The sequence below is a fragment of the Cynocephalus volans genome, chromosome 11 (assembly GCF_027409185.1).
Source record: "Cynocephalus volans isolate mCynVol1 chromosome 11, mCynVol1.pri, whole genome shotgun sequence".
NCBI classification, from domain to species: domain Eukaryota; kingdom Metazoa; phylum Chordata; class Mammalia; order Dermoptera; family Cynocephalidae; genus Cynocephalus; species Cynocephalus volans.
The window spans coordinates 93,109,341-93,128,556 of record NC_084470.1 but is presented as its reverse complement, the minus strand read 5'-3'; the positions used below and the strand labels follow the sequence as shown (position 1 = coordinate 93,128,556).

The following is a 19,216-nucleotide window of genomic DNA, read 5'->3' as shown; positions in this document are numbered from 1 at the left end:
AATTTTACTAAATAATACTGTAATTTTTTTTAAAACAGGCTCTGTATATAATTTGAATACGTATATATTACATATATTTTTAATATAGAGATAGATTTACTTGGTGTTCTGAGAATAAACCCTTATTGCAAAAAAAAAGCATATATGATAATACAATATTTCCCCCCACCCCGGGGCAAATACTAAAAAAGTTACACATATTCACAGTTCTCACAGTAATTGTACGACACTTAATATTGTGCTCTATAAGGTAGGTTTGGATGGAAATCAGTTAGGGGATTTCTTGCCAAACATCTCACTTAGAATTGCTTACAGACATTAAGTACACTGCATTTGTCTTAGAGAGAGTTGGTCTCAGTTTCACATTGTAGAACGAAGAGAAAGTTGGAAGTCTTCCTGCCCTTATTCTAAAGGAATTCACACACAGATGAGGGGACGGAACCGTGAGCCACAGTGAAGGGTTCCTCTCAGTCTAAACCCTGTCACTTAACAATACGTATGCATTTTGATCATGGATTCACCACTTGGCATTTCGGATGCCTTAGCAATGACACTATTTTACAGATGACCTCAGGAAAAGGTTTGCGATTTCCTACACAGTATCAGATAAGACCCTACATGCCACGTGAGGACGAATGTGCATGTGTGTGCATTTATACGTGTACATATATATTTTTTCTCTACAATAATGTGCTTAATATTCTGAGGGTAATATCTTATTGCAAGAACTGGTATGCTGGTCACTTTCGGATGAGAACGATGAGATTAAAAAACCCACAGTCACAGTTATTTACCATAGTTATTAAGGATTAGTCATAAAACACAGTTTGTGAGCTAATTAGCTAAGGAGCTACAGGGAACAACGTACGATTTGCTACATGGGAACCCATCTTCCTGGCAAATGAGAAACGCTGAGTTACCGGAGCTTGCAAGAAACTGTCTGCACTCAATTTGCCATCAACACCACGGAGCCCAATTCCAGAAAGGAACAAATAACTCTTCCCAATGAAGCAGTTTTAATCTTGGAAGCACATTGCTGGGGGTGCAGGGGGGATTAACACTAGCTCCTCAGTTAGTGGGTTGGGCAGATTTTAGTGGCAGTGAGGAGACTCCTGCTGAGGAATTTCAGGGAAGGTGAGGAGGTGGCAGCCAGGAATCGGGTGGCAGTGAGGGTGACAGTTTAAGAGGGAAATCAAAAGATAACTGGGTCCATCCTGACTCTCAGATGGACCCTTCCTTCACCTCAATTTCCTCTACAACTATTTTGTATTCTGTGAAACTGGGCAGCTCAAGAGAAATTGGAACTCCTGATTACAGAATGTCCCCAGGGGGCCCTGAGCCCCCCTGAGTGGTGATAAAAGGGCAATCAGTTGTGCTTGTGGCAGTTTTCCAGCAAGCAGGGCCTTCTGCCCTGAAGGCTGCTGGGCCAGGTCGGATCAGAATGGCCTGGCGAGGATGGGGCAGGAGCATGGAGCTGCAGTACAAGAGGACACGGCGCAGCCTGCTGGAGGAGCAGCTCCAGGACACTGACTGAGGTCTTTGGGGGTTGTTTTGTCAAGCTGCCTCGGGAAGGAGAAAACCGGAAATGAAAGTCAGAGCTCCACTGGCTCCCTGCTACTCAAGAGCGAGCTCTCCCTGGAAGTCCCCATTGTACCAATGCCCTGTTCACAAGCACAGAACAGTGATCTGATGGAACCGAACTCCTGCAAAGTCCGTGATAACAGTCATGGGTTTCAGCAGTAAGAGAACAGTCAGGTACAGGACTAAAAGCCAGGAGTGTGTGTGGCCTCGCCGTGCCACACTCGCTGGCAGGGTAAAAATGATCTACCACGGCAGTGACAAACACCGGCCGCTTGATGCTTATGGGGCCTGGATTAAAAAGGTCATCAGCCCGCCAGGTGCTGGAAGCCGCTGGGTAGCTTCGCCCTCGTCAGGGCCCACCCAGGGTTGGACTGTCCCCCCCTCCCCTCTCTGCGTGGTGATGGTGTCTGGACTCGCCACTCGAGGTAGGTTGAGACAGAAGGTATCTGCAGACGTCAAGTGGTGGTCGTGTTCAGCCAGGCCGGGGTGAGAGAGTTGGGTCGGCGAGCGGCCCACACCCCTAGATGTAGGCCTCTTTGCTGGCCGAGCTGCCGGCCTGGGGCTGCTCTGGGCCGTTCTCTGGGCGGACAATGTCTTCACTGGGCTGGATCATGACCTGGATGCGCTGTGGGCACCGGGGAGGAAGCCGTCAGGCTTGTCCGGGAAAGGTCGGGCTGGGATGGCGGGGGACTGGCCGCTCCCTCTTCTGCCCTCTCTGCAAGTCTATCCTGTCTTCTCTGCCTTCAAACTACACCCAGACTCCAGCCATAGCCCCTCATCCTCCTCCCCCTGCTGTGCTCCTACCTGGGCTGGGCCGCATGGCCTCTCTCCTGGGTTACAGCAATAACCCCTAACTGGCTCTCTGTTTCCCTTCCTCCCATCACCCCTTTATCCTATTCTCAACACAGCAGCAGTAGTAGGGCTTCTGTGGAAGCCAAAGTCAGATCATGTCCCTCTACTCCTCAGGCCCCAACAAGGGCTCCCATTTCACCAAGTAAAAGCCAAAGTCCTACAGGGCCCTTCACGATCTGGCCCCATCACCTCTCAGGACACAGTGTCCTCCCCTCTCCCTGCTCATGTATCCTCTCCAGCCACACCGGCTTCCTCACTCTCCTCAAATACACCAGGCACGCTCCTGCCTCAGGGCCTTTGCACATGCTGCACCCTCTGTCTGGCACACCCATCCTTTGAGAGAGTCACACTGCTCACTCTCTACCTCCTTAAGTCTTGGCTCAAGTGTTCTGCCTTCTCAGCGAGGACTCGCCCAGCACTCCCTAAACCCCCAACTACTTTGTTTTTCTCCACAGTACCCATCCGCCCTCATGTGTTTTTATTTTGTTAATTATCCATGTTCCTCCACTAGAGTATAAGCTCCATGAGGGTGGGACCTCTGCTCATTCTGCTCATGCTGTGCCCCCAGCACTGACAATAGTGTCTGGCACACAGTAGGTGTCCAGTGCATATTTGCTGAGTGTATGAAGCCCCCACTACCTTCGGTGCACACATCGCCTGCGATCCTGCCCCATCACTAGCACCCTGTCCTCAGGTATGCCTCGCCCTTTCCCACTCACTGCTGGGCTTTGCGCAGGCTCTACTCTTTTCCACAAGTGCACCTCCTTTGTCTCTCTGCCACTCTAAGACCCAACGGCTTTCAGAGGCTCTGCAGCAAATCATGGAAAATGAAAACTCTGGACCTGGACTCAGAAGTCCTGGCTCTGTTAATAACCTGCTGCAAGATTTGGGTGAGCAGCTTCCCAGCTTGGGGTCTCTGTGAAAGGAGGAGGCTGGCCTGGCAACTCCAGGGGCTGCACACAACCGCCCTGTGCCTCAGACCTTAGAGCTCGGCTCTGAGTGGGTCTGGCAGGGGCGTCTTTGGGGGTAATAGGTGGAGAACCACTCATCAGGGTCTTCCAGCTGTGGAAGATTCCCCAGTGAAGTCTTCCAGCCTACACATCCCCATCGATGTCTCCCGTACCTGGGCACTTCCAGCTTGCCTCGCTTCCCCCTTGGATTCCCCTGGGCACCTCCATCCTGCCTCGCTTCACACAAGAACTCAATGCAGTTTAACAAAGGGCTGGTATGGACCTAATATGTGATGGTAGCCTCTGCTGGAGGCTTCATCTCTCCCTGAGCATAAGGCCACATTTTCTCTATGTCAAACCCACAAAGGAGGTCTAGGGTAGATCTGACCCCACTCTTCACCTGCTCCTAACCCCTGGAGACTCCCCATTGTCTTCAGGAGGATTAAATGCAAAGTTCTTGTCCTGATTTTCAAAGCCCTTCACGATCAGGCCTGACCTTCTCACACCCCCAAATCATCTCTTATCACACTCCCTCCCCACGCTAGCCTCCAGCCACACTGATCTCCCTTCCTTCACCAAATGCAGTTTATAACCCTGGACCTTTGCACATGTTTTCCATGCTCTCCTCCCTTTCCCCTTCTGGGAACATTCTTTCTGCTTCTACTTTTAAGTGTGATTTACCCTCAGGCCTCTCCTTGGCTAGCCCCTCTTGCAGGAAGCCTTCCCCAATCCTCCTCAACCCAGGCAGGGCTAAGGCAGGACTGTCTGCTCCCATATCCCTGGTTTGTCCCAAACACGGTGCCTCTGCCACTCTATTGTCATTGGCTATTGACTTGTCTCTCTCCCCAACTAGACTGTGAGCTCCACAAGGGTGCAGCAGGGGAAGGGGACTAGTCATTCAAAGGGCGAGAAAGGGCTTACCTGCTTCAGGGAGCCCTTTAAGGTAAGGAACATGTAGGCCATGTACCCGGGGATGAGGACCATGGAAGACAGGGCCATGAGCCAGCCCACACCCTGGCCCCACTTGGGGAACACGTAGCTTCCCATGGTGAGAGGAGTCATCTGCACAGCACTGAAAATGAATACGCCCTGGGGAGGGTGGAGAGGGAGCAGTGAGTCACCCAGATGGGACAACCAAGGCCCCTCCCTAGACCCTGAAAACAATAGGTCCACTGCCCTCCTCTCTGCCTGGATCTGGAGGCTGACCCTTACAAGGGCCTAGTGCCTTTGGAATCCTGCATCCAAGGCCACTGCCAGTACCTAAGGCAACTCTATACATAACAGAAAAAGATACCCTCTCTGGGAAGATTCGTAGGAAAGGTGTCCCCTCCAGGGGGACCAATTAGAAAGGGGCACCCTCCCTCCAGGGGAGCCAGCTCAAGAAGCAGGACAAGAGCTGCACGTCAACCCCTAGTCTGCCAGCTGCTGGTGCCTTATGCAGCGCACAACAGGTGCAGCAGCCCAGCCCCCACCTCAGCTCCCCCTTGCGGGAGGGCGCTGACAATGAGGCCTCCGAGTGCCAAGAGCTTGGACTTCGGAACCAGCGAACTGGCTTTACCCCCAGCACTAAGCAGCTGGGTGACACTGGCTGGGTGGGTCCCGGGTTCCTCAGTGGTAAAGAGGGCCAGTGATGCCTGTTTCGCTGGGGTTTGTGACGATGATGCGATGTGTCTGCTACCGGGCAGGGCACAGAGTAGACGCTCAACCAGGGGTAGGGAGTAGTGTTATTCAACAGGGGTCCTGGGTACCTCTTCCGCCTGCCTTTGCCTCCAGAAGTTTCTCCCTGGAACTGGGTTGCCCAGGGACTGGTCTAGCCTCATCCTAACAGGGCTGGTCAAGCCTTGTTCTTACCGCCACAATGATTGGGGTGAAGAAGGACCAGCAGAGTTTCCACCAGATGCAGGGCCTGGAGCCAACCATCTCCTGGATATTGTCATAGAATCGGTTGACACCTGTGACATTCAGAGCAAGAGCAGGAGGGATGGGTGAGCTGTGGGGACTGCAGGTTCCAAGCACCTTTCTACAAGTTTCTTGCAGCGTGACCATGGACAAGTCACCTAACCTCTCTGACCCTCAGTTTCCTTGTCTGTAACATGGGACTAATGCTCCAGGGGTCCTCATTATCTAAGTATTTTTCAATAGCCCAATCCCCACAGCAAGTGGGTTGTGTAGGAAAGCAAGTCACCTTAATGTGAAGATAGCTACCAACAAAAGGACACTTACAAAATGTGTCTCCACCCTGTGTCCCTCCCACTCAACATCTACCCCAGCCATCTCTTCAAAGGCTTTGCTGGGCAGGGACAGTTATATTCCTTGATGGTCTGATGCTATACAAATTGGCGGTAGATTGCAGAGAAGAACTTTTGCAAAGCTCGCAAAAAAGAAAAATCTCAAGCCCTCAGGATGTCTTGAAGTTCACCAGACTGGCATTGGGCACTGCTCGAATTACAAGCAAAGTCACGGACCAGTGAGGATGTGACCATGTTAGACCAGTTAGTGGGAGAGGACGGGACAAGGACAAAGGGATGAGGTGGCAAGTACTGCAGAGAAGATACACGCTGTGGTATAATCGCAATTTGTGGTATTGGACACGCTGTCAGTATAGATCTGGCCATCACATCTTGGGCACAAGTTGTGACAATCAGCTTTGTGCTCCATGAGTATTCATAACCAATTAAAAAAAAAAGAAGATACACAGAATGTCACGTTGCTCTCAGAACATGTGGTCTTCCTGTGACAATCAACCGTGCAGGGAAGGATGTCCTTTTGACTATCATACAGTTGGCTTGAGAAACTTAGGCCACAAAGATAAATAAAATCAATGTTTTATTAGTTATTTGTTTTTAGATAGTGCATACTTTTAATTATAGCCTAGCTGTTTTTAAATATATAACTTTAAAACTGTTTTTATAGTTTTGGTTTCCCTTTTCTAGATAAAAATCTCAGACAAACCTTTTTATCCCAACATTGATGAAAACATGTTAGCTCCTGTTTTAAATGAATCTAATTGCTCTTATATCTTTTAAACCTGCAGGACTCCTGTGCTAACCTCAATGAACTGTTGTGAAGACTAAATAAATTGATGCAGGCAAAGGGACTGGTGTGTAAGTTGTATTTGTCGAATGATGACTGAAGAAAGGAAGGAACGAATAAATGAATGAATAAGGGAGGAGGGGTTGATACTTACCATAAAACCAGGAAATGGAGACACATTCGAAGAACACGAGAAACAGCAGGCTCATGCCACTGGCAGAATAGTAATCGAAAAGTTTGAAGACATAAATGCCCCCCTGCAAGAGGAGAAGAGGTGAGAACAGGCCGACATTCCCTCAGGGCTTGGTGCGTTCAGCTCACAGATGACATGGGCTTTGGAGTCTGATGAGGCTGGGATCAGGCCACACGCAGCAAGAAGGCTTAAGGGTAGATTAGAGGAAGTTCTGAAGGCCTTGGGAACATGCAAGGACACAGGCATTGATTCGCTGGGAAATTCTCCCAAAAAATGTCTGGGTGGCAGAGGGAAACACCCCACTTCAGGTAAGGCTGGAGGGCAGAAGGAGGCCATCTTTCCAAAACATGAAACAGCCACATCTCTCCCCTACTTAGAACCTTCCATGGCTTAAGTGAGATAATAATATAACACATAAATAAGCAGAGAGATGTAAGATAAAGTAAAATCAAATCCTGCAGGTCTGACTCTTTATCTCCCACCATCTCCCCACTCCCTTGGCCTCTGCCACAATGACCTCCATTCTGTCTTTCAAATGTGCCAAGCCCATTTCTGCCCCAGGGCCTTTGCACCTGCTATGCTGTCTTCCCCTACATCTTCCTCTGGCTGGCTCTTCCTCACCATTTAAGTCCCTGCTCAATTGTCATTTCCTTAGTGAGATCTCCCCTGACTACCTTGTCTGAGGTAGAGTCCCTCCCACCCCCACTGGTCATTCTCTAGCCGACTCTCTGTTCTTCATGGCACTTAATACTCTCTGAAATCTAATTTGTATGTTAATCTTGTCCACCAAAATGTAAGCTCCAAGAGAGCTTCTACGGTGTCATGTTAATTACTGAATTTCCAGGGTCATGCCAGGCCCATAGTAGGTGTTCAACAGCTATGAATGAAGGAAGGAATTAATGAACACTAACTCTGTATCAGAACTGTATTTGGATTCGGAAGTCGTTTTGTGGATCATAAATCAGACCCTCAGGGCTGAGCTCCTGTCTTTAGAGCCATTTATATTTATCATACAATTCATCGGTTATGTATGTGTCTTCTGACTAGACTCAGAAGGTCTTGAGTGCAGAGAGCATTTCTCATTAATATCAACACAAAAAGAAAAGTGGGAATGAAAGAAAGCTTTGGGCAGTGTCAACTTCAAAGGCTCAACTCCAATTTGACTCTCTGGCTTTCTGTGAGCTTTTCAAAACTCACCTCCTGCATCTCCTCCTCCAGGAAGCAGTCCCTGGCCCCCAGACTGGTTAGGTGCTGCATTTACTAGTTCTGTCCTATACTTCCTAGCTCAGTGTTTGTGTCTCCCACCAGCCTGTGAGCCACTGGAGGGCAGGAACCCTGTCTGATTCATTGCTGTGTGCCCTGGGCTTGACAGAGAGATGGTGCTCAATGACAGGATGAAAGATGGAATATGACAGGGCTGGGGGAAGGAGGTACTGGGAGTGGCCATGGCACAGGGCCAGGGTGTGCCAGGTGCCCACTGAGCCTACCTGGGTGATGTTAGAGAGGCCGATCAGGTAGGACACGATGCAGACGGCGGCTATGAAGAGCTCCCTGCGGTTGCGGAGGAGTCTGGGGTACTCATCCACCAGGGCCGTGATGAAGCCCTCCACAGTGCAGAACTGAAGGGAAGACAGGAGGCTCAGCAGCAGTGGGACAGCAGGGCCAGGAGAACCCCGGGACCCAGACTGATTCTGCCTGACTCACTCTGTGACCTCAGGAGAGTCCCTTCCCGCTGGGCATCAGTTTCCCCTTCTGGAAAATGGAGAACTTGGCTAAGTTGTTTCCTGAAGTTGCATGCAATGGAACATTCTAAGGATCTGAAATTCTTAGTCATCTTCCTGGGGGTCTAAGAGTGGCCTCCTCTCTCTGTTTGCTCCTGGACTGAGAAGGCTGGGGGTGGGGGGCCCTCAAGGTGTCAGGGGGTGCCCTCACCTGGCTGTCAATGCCCAACATCAGCAGCATCGAGAAGAAGAGGACGGCCCAGAGGGGAGAGATGGGCAGCTGGGTCACTGCCTCTGGGTACGCCAGGAAGGCCAGCCCAGGGCCTGTGGAGGGAAATGCAAAGAAGAAGAAAAGCAGGTACTAAGCACCTACAGCATACCCAGCACACCACTCGCTTTCTAAGTCTTGTTTCATTTCGTCTTCAGAGTAACCTTTTGAGAGTGTTGTCACCCCGTTTTCCATATGAGGAAATGGGGTGGGGGACAAGAAGACAAGTGAAGAGCTGTGCCCATTGTCCAGATGAGGGACTGCAGCGGCCTGGCCAGAGGTAGACACAGTGCAGGTGTAGAAGGTGGCCAGATGGAGAGAGACAAGAGCAGAAGGGCAGGCCCTGGTACTGGCTGGCTTGCAGGGTGAGGGAAGAACCCTGGATGATGCCGAGGTTTCTGGCCTAGACACTGGATGGTGGAACCCTTCCTGTGATGGGGAGCCCAGGGAAGAGAAGGCTGGGGGAGGTCTGTCTGGGACATGGTGTGTTTGAGTGTCTGGTGGGGTTGCTTAAGAGATCAGGGAAAACCTTGGAATGAGAAGGAGAATGTAACCTCCCTGGGTTTGGCTCTGGATGTGGGTGGGGTGGTGGTGGTGGTGGTGGCTGGGAATTCTAGAGAAATGAGATTCTTTCAGGGCAGAGAACGTTTCTTTCCACATGGCCAGCCCAGTTCTCCAGGGGACGAGTCAAGTCACCTCCCTGAGCCTCAGGGTCCTGTGCCGTGCACATCTGGCTGAGCAGGGAAGGGGGTGGGGTTGCCTGGGGCTGTCCTCTGGCCCTGTGGCATTGATGATGGTGTGGTGAGCAGAGTGGGCACTGACGACTTGGTGAGAGCATTTCTGGAGCTAGGAAAAAAGCTCGGATTTGGGGGACTTTGTATCATGGTGCTGAACATGTCTGAGGTGGACCAAAGTTTACACCTCAGGGGCAGGAGTGGGTCTTCTCCCCCTGAAAGTCCAGGATTGTTCTGGATGTGCCAGTACGGCCAAGAGACTAAGAACCCAGGCTTTGGAGTCCACCAGACCTGGGCTCAAACTCCAGATCCACAACGTTTCTGTCCCTTTCAAGTCCCTGACCTTGGGCAGGTGACTTTGGTGAGCCTCAGTTTCTTCATCTATGAAATGGGGATAACAAAAGCATCTATCGCATAGCATTGGAAAGGCTCGGGGTACCGTCCATATAAACCGCTCAGTGCATTGCCTGGCACGGAGTGACCACTCAATGCCAGTGAGCCACGGTGGTGGTGAAGATGACCACAAACGCCAACGTGGTTGGCTCCTCCCTGCCCAGGAGCCCGGGCCGTCCATGGAGCTGCGCTGACCTGAGGCTGCCACATCAGCAATGGACCTCTTGGTGACATGAGCCATGAAGCCCACGATGGAGAAGATGACGAATCCTGCGAACATGCTGGTGCAGGAATTGATGCAGCAGACGATGATGGAGTCCCTGAAACGAGGAAGAGGCGGGGTCAGGGGGCGGGGCTGGCAGGAAGGTGTCGCTATGACGTGCGTGGCTATCAAGGGGCGGAGCTACAGGGCAGGCGTGGTCCCCGAAGGGCAGGTCCCAGGAACAAGCCAGGAGAGGGCGCAGCCAGAAGAATCGGGCTGGAAAATGTTACCATAAGAGATTGGCTCAGAGAGGGGTTGAGCGGAAAGCCAAAGACAGACCGAACAGAATGAGTGAGGCCAGGGGGCGTGGCCGGGCGGGGCGTGGCCGGGAGGAAGGGCCTCCAGCAGCCTCCTCTCGCACCTGTAGACGTTGTTGTGGAAAGAGTTGTAGCTCCCGAGAGCGATCAGGGATCCCAGGCCCAGCCCGTAGGAGAAGAAGATCTGGGTAGCCGCATCCAGCCACACCTAGAGGCAGAATTACCAAAACTGTCAAAGTGGTAATCACAGCAGGTATCGCATAGCGTTGGGAGGTTGTGCGTTCCCCAAGGCCTTTTATCTGTGCTAACCAGCTCTACCTGGCAAGACCCCCAGTTTACACGTGAGGCTCAGAGAGGCGCAATGCCCTGTCCTGAAGCTGGTCCGCGGCGGCGCAGGCCTCGGGCTCGCTCTGAACCTGGGCGGCGCCCTCCAGGCTCACCTCGGAGTCCGACAGCTTGCGGAAGTTGGGCGTGATGTAGAACAGGATGCCCTCCCGGGCCCCGGGCAGCGTCACTCCACGGAAGAACAGGATGATCAGCATGATGTAGGGATAGGTGGCCGAGAAGTAGACCACCTGCGAGCAAGGTGGGAGACAGAGTCACGCCCCTCCAGTGTGCCTGTGCCCCGGCTCCCCGCTTCACCTACACCCACACCTGTCGTGGCTCTGCGCTTCGTTCCTGGCCTTCTTCCTCCTGGAAACCTTCCTGGACTCCTAGCCTGCTCTGCTTGGCCACTTTTCTGAAGCCCCTTTTTGGAGTTTGAACCAACCAGCTCGGCACCTGGTTTTTCCCTTCCCCTGTCCCCTCCAATTTTGTGATTTCTAAATTATCCAAGTGATACACGTGGTGACAGGAAAATTTTAAAATTACACATGAACACACATGCACAATGTTCCCTTCAACGGCCCCTGGAATGAAAGTTACATGAGGGACAGGGCTTGTGTTGTTCACACCTACAGTTCTCTGAATAGCTAGAACAGTCCATGGTAAATAGTAGAAATTCAATAAATGTCTGACAAATACAAAAATGCATGTATGTTAACATTTTAATGTTCTTTTAAGACTCTGAGTACACGATCCTATTTTCATACAAAATGAGGCTTAAATCATGTACTTGCCTTTTAATTGAACATGTTTAAAGTTATAAAACACACAGTAATACAGTTTTGTTTCCTGTTTTGTTTACTAAACATTGTTTTATTGTCTCTTGAACAATGTGATTCTTTCATTACACAAAATAGTCCCTCAGGAGGTCCCACCATCCTTTTCCAAGTTTTCATTACTATTATCCATTTACATTACTTTCAATTATATGTGAATCTGAATACTCCATTGAACACCCTTGTATATAAATCTTTATCTATAAAATTATTGTACCACTCCTGGGAAAATTTCTGGAAGTGAAATTGCTGAGTAAAAAGGAATAAACTTCTCAAGAGCTTTTGATCCCTATTGCCTAAGTGCCTTCTAGAAATGGAGCTTCACCCAGCATTACAGAGAGTGCCTTTCTCGAACGGTGCCGGCCCTTAGTATCATCACTGAAAACATTTTTTTTTTTTTGACAAATTGATCATCAAAAGGCTGATATTTTCTGAAATCACATTTCTTTGCTCACTGGGGTAGAAGAACAATTTTCAAGTTTAGGGACCTTTGTATCTCAGAGTCTGATGTGACACTATTTCCTGGTCAGCATGGACTGTTCTGTGGGTTAGCTTCATCTCCCTGATTTGGCTCTGAGATTCTTTAGGATTAGGAAAGGCAGCATGATCCACTAGAAAAACCACCGTAATGGAATTAGGCAAAGAGGATTCAAAATCATCTGCGTCACCCATAGGCTTTGTGACTCTGGTTCGATTTCTTATCCTCTCTGTGCCTCACTTTCTTTTGTCAGAAAAATGTGTATAATTACCTTTGCTACTTAGAAAGATCAGTTGTGTGAGGACATACAACATGCTTAATATATGTTGCCTAGGTTTTGTATTTCCCTGTGTCTCCCATGTTCAGCATGGAGCCAGGCACACAGCAGGTGTCCAATAAATGCTTGTTGATAGACTGGTTTACACGATCAAAAGATGCAGTGAAAAGGGCCCTACACTCTGTCCCCAAGAAATGGTAAGTCTTCTAATACAGCAGTAACTCTAGATACCACCGCAGAATGATTATAATCAATACCATGTATTGAGTGCCTACTATGTGCTATGCATATGCTAAGCATTCTACATGAATTGCTCCCCTCAGTCTTGGTGGCAACCCTGTAAGGTACTTTTATTGTGAGCATTTAACAGATGATGAGAATGAAGCTCAGAAAGGTGAGATGATTTGCCCAAGTGCACACAACTAGGAACCAGGGACTGAGGTTCCAACTCTCTTTCAAAGCCCTTGAGCCCTACACTTCTCTGCCTGGGAGATACCTGTGCTCTCCTCCTGTCTCTCTGCTCCTCAGGACAGATCAGAGATGTTTTGACATCAACCTTGGATCTGAGAACCCAGTGGTTCTCTTGGATCTGAGAACCCAAAGTTCCCACCAGACTGGAATAGGATAGCTTTTCATCAGCTCTGTCCAAGCCCAAGTGTGGAATTTGTTAAGGTTCTGTTTTGTTTGTTTCCACTACCTCTTCTGGAACTGTGCATCAGCTTCTTGGGTAGTTCTGACCTCTTGCCCCAGCCTTATTCAGTTTAAATCCCTTCTCTGCCCTTTACTTCTGTAATACCTCAGACAATACATTTGCTGAGTCTCCTTCAGGCCAGAGCTAATGAGACACTCTGACATCATCTGTCTCCAAACACGTGGGGTGGGGCTTCAAAGGGGGAAAAGGTGGGGGTGAAGCCAGTTCCCCTCCTCCCAGTTTGATCAGTCAGTTCCCAGATGTCCCCAGGCTGCACACCCCAGCTTGGCATTGCTAGGCACTTGCATAATAAAAACAAAATAGTACCAACTCCCCTGGATAGGTGCTGAGTGCTTTACAGAATCACCATCTCATCTTATCATAACAAACCAACAGATGATCATAATCATTAGTCCCATTTTACACAGGAGGAAACTGAGTTTCAGAAAGGCAAAGTGACTTGCCAAGGTTACATAGTCAGTAAATGGCCCAGTTGGGATCTGAACTCAGGACTGTCAGAATACAGAGCCTGAGTATGTAACCATTAATCTATCCATCTCTGTTGTTCCTCAGGAGTGGGGATGTGACATTTTCATGTCTGGATACCATGCACCGAGAACAAGACTTGGCACAGGGTAGGTGCTCGGGAAAGTTTGTTCAGTGGCCTTGAGCAACACTCGCCTTCTGTTCTGTGATGGCTCTATCAGGCTCAGTGGGATCTCTTGGGACTTGCCCTGAGCCTGTACTGTGCTATACGACTGACTAGCATCATTGCCCTGAATCCTCACAACCATCCTGGAAGGTAGGTAATGTTAGTATTCCCATCTTACAGGAAAGGAAACCGAGGCACAGAGAGCTGAAGGGATCTGCTTAACTCAGGGTTGGATGGGGTTCCTGGGCAATGCAGACTCTTTGCCCAGAGCAGAGATCCCTTTGTAGACCTGTCCCTTTCAGTTCCCCTCCTGTCCCCACTGTGCATATACACTCCTTACCTTTCCAGTCCAGCCAACACCCTTCCAGATACAGAAATACACAAGGATCCAGGCGATGGCCAGGGTGATGGCCAGCGGCCAGCGGATCTGACCTGGCTTATCCAGCCCGTCTGTCATCTGGTGCATGTTGCGCCTGGTTGAACAGTGGAGCAGGGAGAAAGTCACATGGGGTTGGTGGGAGCTGGAGTGACCTGCAGGTGCCCAGGGCATGGAGGTGGATGGCCTCCTCCCCTGTGATTGTGCTGACACCGTGATCAGTGTAATTCAAGAGGTGGAAGGGGACTGTGAGGCCCATGATACCACTAGAAAGTGCTGTTTGGTCAAGAGATTACACAGAGCAGGACCTGCTGCCAGTGCCTCAGTTCAGCCACCATAATTGCTCACCTGCACAGCTGCGGCCGCCTCCTAGTGGGACCCAGCCCTCACTTTTGCCCTGTCCCCATTGCTGCCCCAGGGATCTTTCTAAATTTCAAGTCTGATCATGTGACTGCCCTGCTTAACATCCTGCAGTGAATAGCTCCCTTTCTCCTGTTGAAGCCCAAACTCCCTGCTGACCTTTCAAGGCCTCCATTGAGCTGGCCCCTGCTGGTCTCTTGAGTCCCATGCTCCACAGCCCCCCACACTCTCCCCAGCTCCTTTCCTGCTCTCACCAGCCTCCAAGCCTCACACCTGCTCTTCCTCTGCTGACTCCTGCCTTTCCTATACTGTGTTTCACCTTTAGATGCCACTCCTCAGCAGGGCCGGTCCAGGTGCCTCCTTGGGCTCCCATGGCTTCCTGGGCTCCCCTTCTCTCAGCACTGGTCCCCTGGTGCTGCCGTCGCCTCTTTGCCATGTCTCTAATCACCCTGGCACACATGCAGTAGGTGCTCAGGAAATGTTTTTTGAATCAGTGGTTGAATAAGTAGTCTAACATGTGTGAGAGCTGCATGTGGGAGACGCCGGAAATCAGAACCAATGGGAGAAGAATTTGGTTCTTATTTGTAAGAAAACAGCCTAGCCAAGGCCACTGCATCACCATGAGATTGGCTTCACTTGTCCTGACCCCTCTTGAGAACAGCTCCTCCTGGAAGCTTATCCAAGGTGCACTGGAACCTTCTCGGTTGCTTGCAGACCCTTCCAAGCTGCCCAGCACAGATGTTTCCTTCATGCCAAAGACATTTGGGCCCAGTACCTCATTTCGTCAGATCAGCGCCCCCAACACACATCTTCTACGAAGCACCCCCTTGAAGATACGGCCAGCACGGCCTTCACTATGGCCAGAGTGTGTGTGTGCGTTTATGCCAAGTGACTCTGGGTTTATAAGTAGATTGGGCTGGTTTTCAGGATGAATCAGGACATTGCTGGCCTCTCTGGGCGATTCTTCTTGGCTATGCTGGTTCTCTGTCTGCCCCTCTGGACCCACTCTCCACCCTTCTCTACCCTGCGCTGGCCCCAGGAGTCTGACTGCTACGGCACCGGGTCCCTTGTCCTCTGGCTTGCACTGAGTTTGACCAATGAGAGGCACTCGCTGGAGATGAGAGGGCAGGAGGTGAGAGGCGTCTTCTCATGCTAGACATATCCTGTGTCTTGTGGGCCCTTCCTCAGTCCAGCTCTCTCTGGGGAGCAAAGGACTCGACCTGCCTTGAGGCTCCCTTAACCCGGCCCACATCTCCACAAACAGTCCCTTTATCACACTCTTCCACTACCTTTTCAAGGGTGTCTGTCTCTGCCGGGCTCTGGCTGACATGTCCTCCCCCTCACCGCCCCCCATAGACAGGTCATACTCACTCCCAGAACTCCACCACGGCGCTGGTCATGTTGGTGGTGTTGACCATGCTGTAGTTGGAGAAGCAACGGTCTGTGTTCCAGGGGTTGTCACACTGTTTCCATGGCAACGTCTACAAGGACACAGTCGCACAGACAAACCCCACTAAGCACGCAGGGGCTGGCAAAAGTGGTCTCAGCTCACCCTCTCCACCCTCATGGTCCCCCCCGCAAGCCGCCTCACAGTCATGATCTCACGGCCCCTCCCCAAGAGCTCTGGGAGGCAGAGCTCCAGACAGGCCTTGTGAGTCCCGCTTTAGAGATGAGAGAGAGGCAGCAAATGGCTCGAGATCACACAGCTACGAAGTGTCCGAGCTAAAAGTTGAACCTTAATCTGTTCACTTCGAGAGCCAGCCTTCCAAGCTGGACCATAATGTCTCTAGTGTCTACCCTGCAGCCACTTCCCAGCTATGCGACCTTGGGCAAGAGACTCCCCATCTGACTCTCTGCACGACAATGATAACAGCAAACACTCCAGCACTCATTCCATGCCACATATGGTCCCAAGCACTTTACATGAATCTGCTCCTTAATCCTCACAACAACCCTATGAGGAGTTGTTATGAGGATTTTAAAGTTGTTTCACTTTTATTTCTTCTATTTTTTTTATTGTGGTAAAATACATATAGCATAAAATATATGATCCTGACCATTTTTAAGTGCACAGTCTAGTGGCATTAAGTATATTCATAATGCTGTGCAGCCATCATCCCCACCCATCCCTCTCTCTTTCATTTTGCAAAACTGAAACTCTGCCCCCATTAAACAATAGCTCCCCCTTTCCGCTCCCCCCCGCCCTTGGCAACCACCACTCTACTTTCTGTCTCTATAAATTTGACCATTCTAGGAACCTCATATGTGTATAAGTGGAATCATCCAGTATTTTTGTCTTTTTGTGACTGGATTATTTCATTTAGCATAATGTCCTCAAGGTTCTTCCATGTTGCAGCAAGTATCAGAATTTCCTTCCTTTTTAAGGCTGAATAATATTCCATTATCTGTATATACCACATTTATTTTGCTTATTCATTCATACATAAATGCACAGTTGGGTTCCTCCCATATTTAAGCTATAATGCTGCCGTGAACATGGGTGTGCAAATATCTCTTTGAGACCCTTCTTTCAGTCTTTGGGTCTTTATCCAGAAGTGAAATTGCTGGATCATAAGTAATGCCATTTTTAATTTTTTGAGGAATTGAGGGGGTTTCGCTTTTATTCCCATTTTATAAAAGAGGGCACTAACACTCAGAGAGGTTAAGTCTGTTTCCTGAAGTCGCACAGTTGGCAAATAGTAGTGTCAGGATTGAAACCCAGCCATCTGGGCTCATAGAAAATGGGCTAACAATACCCACCTTCGAGGGGAGTCATGAGGATTAGATTATAGCCCACGTGAAGTGCCTGGCCCAGAGAAGGTGCTCAATTCACAGTGCTACTACCATGGAGACAAGGGCTACTGAAGACAGACTGTGTCACCCACTCCCTGGAAGAAGGGCCCTGTCAGCAGAATGGCAGTCCCATGGACAGAGGGTGGGCTTGGGCACTCACCGTGGTGAAGGAATTGTACAGGTAGTAGATGGCCCAGGAGATAATGACAATGTAGTAGATGTTCAGCCAGAAGGACAGCACAGCAGCAGCAAGGCCCACGCCTGGGAGTGGAACAACTGTCACCACATCCATTTAACACAGTCATAACAGCAGCTTCCCTGCTGTGCCCCACAGTGTCAAAGACCTTACTGACCCTGAAGACAGGCATTACTGAGGACAACGAGACTGAGAGGCAGTGACTTGCCGAAGGTCACATACCTCTGGCAAGCGAGGAAGCCAGGACTTGGGTTGGGGCCCAGTATAGGCTGCGGCGGGTGCGGCCGGGGTCTCAGCCTACTAGGCAAGGTGGCCCCACGCCTTGGTCAGTAAGTGTGATTCTCCATGCGTCCACCTGAGTGCCTGGCAGGCACTGAGTGCGGAAGCAAAGAAAATCACACCGAGCCCTTGTTGGGGAAATGAGCTAACAGGACAGGGCAGGCTGGCATGCAGAGGTCTCTGGATTGGGTCCTTCCTCTCCCCTTCACACCCTACTTTCTGACCAATGTGGCCACATGTCACCAGGCCTCTTGCTATGGCCTCCAAGCCTCCAATCTGCTCAGACATGAACCAAGCGGCTCCCTCTCTCCAGAGGGGCTGGGTGTTTGGAAACTCCAGCTTCACACAGTTCTGTGGGTGGGAGTACTGCCACGACCCCAGGGCCCCACTCTGCAGACTTACCTTTGAACATGGGGGCCAGCTTCCACACCCCCAGGCCCCCAATGGACGTGTACTGACCCAGGGAGCACTCCAGCAGGAAAAGTGGGACCCCCGCAAAGATGAGTGTCAGGAAGTAGGGAATCAGGAAGGCCCCTGTGGGGTTGAGAAGACAGATGCTCATGGCCCCAAGGCTTTGGAGAAACCCCCTGTCATGGTTCTGGGTTCCTATCCAGGATTTCCTTACATCCTGTCTCCAAAGCAACACCCAGTGCCAAACTGAGTCCTCAGGGCATACTTTGCTCAAAATACATCCCTGTACTTGCAGAATGAATAAATGAACCTTTTGGAGTCATTTACAGAGGACAATCGTCCTTTAGGAATCTTTTGATAAGGGGGCAAGAATCAAGAAGTGGGCCTGGTACTTCCTTTGGAGTCTTTAGGGGGCCTTTTCCCCTAAAGTTGCCCCAGGAAATGCCTACGTGGGATGCTCTCCGTGGGGTCCAGACCCAGCCAGCCGGGAGGCCACCGGGCCATCACCTACCTCCGCCATTTTTCCCGCAGAGATAGGGGAACCTCCAGACATTGCCCAGGCCAATGGCATAGCCCACACAGGACATGAGGAAGTCGAAGCGGCCCTTCCACGTGTCCCGGTCGGGAAGGTCCGCCGCTTTCTTCTGCACTTTGACCACCAGGGTTTTGGGCTTGTCATTGGCCACAGGAGCCTCGCTGACCTCAGTGGAGATCTGCCCATCGGCCACCTTGCTGCCGTTGGTTGCCATGTCTCGGAGTTTGGACGCAGGTGTCCTGGCAGATGGACGTGCGATGTCAGCCCCGGTCCACGTGGACAGCAGTTTTGCGGCTCAAGGTCACCCTAGGAGGAAAGGGATGGGGTTACAGGACAGAAAGTTAACAGAACCCTGGAGCTGCCTTGCCCCCAAATAACAGAAATAAAATAACCTACAAACAACGAGGGGCTGGAGAACTCTCTTGTAAGCCCTCTTTCTCCCACTAGCCCCTGCCCTGGAGGAAGAAAGGTGCCCCTCCCTTGCAAAGACAGGGTATGAGGACGAGGTGGTCTGTCAACGTCTCCTGGACTAGCTTCCCTTCTGGCCATCTGTGTCACATGCCCTCTGTTATGTGTCCTGATCAGAGGAGAAACCTGAGGCTAACAAACTCCCAAACAGAAATATTGTTTAATGATAAAATTCCTGCGTTTGCCTCCAAGGGTGCAATTAGGAGATTTGTCAAACCCTAGACCATAGTAGCCACAGCCAGGGTAAGCAACGGAGGAGCTCAGCCTGGGGCTGAGCAGGGAGGTGTCCGGGCTGC

The 19,216-nt window shown here is 50.6% G+C and overlaps 1 protein-coding gene across 1 annotated transcript; it reads right to left on the bottom strand.

Annotated features, from left to right (window-relative positions):
* Positions 1–2,101: 2,101 nt before the first annotated feature.
* SLC6A1 (solute carrier family 6 member 1) lies at positions 2,102–18,666 on the bottom strand. Its single transcript, XM_063114559.1, has 14 exons — positions 18,429–18,666; positions 17,909–18,040; positions 17,192–17,292; positions 15,610–15,719; positions 13,843–13,975; positions 10,685–10,819; positions 10,349–10,452; positions 9,921–10,045; positions 8,542–8,654; positions 8,097–8,228; positions 6,571–6,673; positions 5,235–5,335; positions 4,305–4,472; positions 2,102–2,206 (listed from the first exon to the last, which is right to left on the bottom strand). Exons 1-14 carry the CDS (start codon positions 18,664–18,666, stop codon positions 2,102–2,104), a joined length of 1,800 nt encoding a protein of 599 aa, XP_062970629.1.
* Positions 18,667–19,216: the final 550 nt, after the last annotated feature.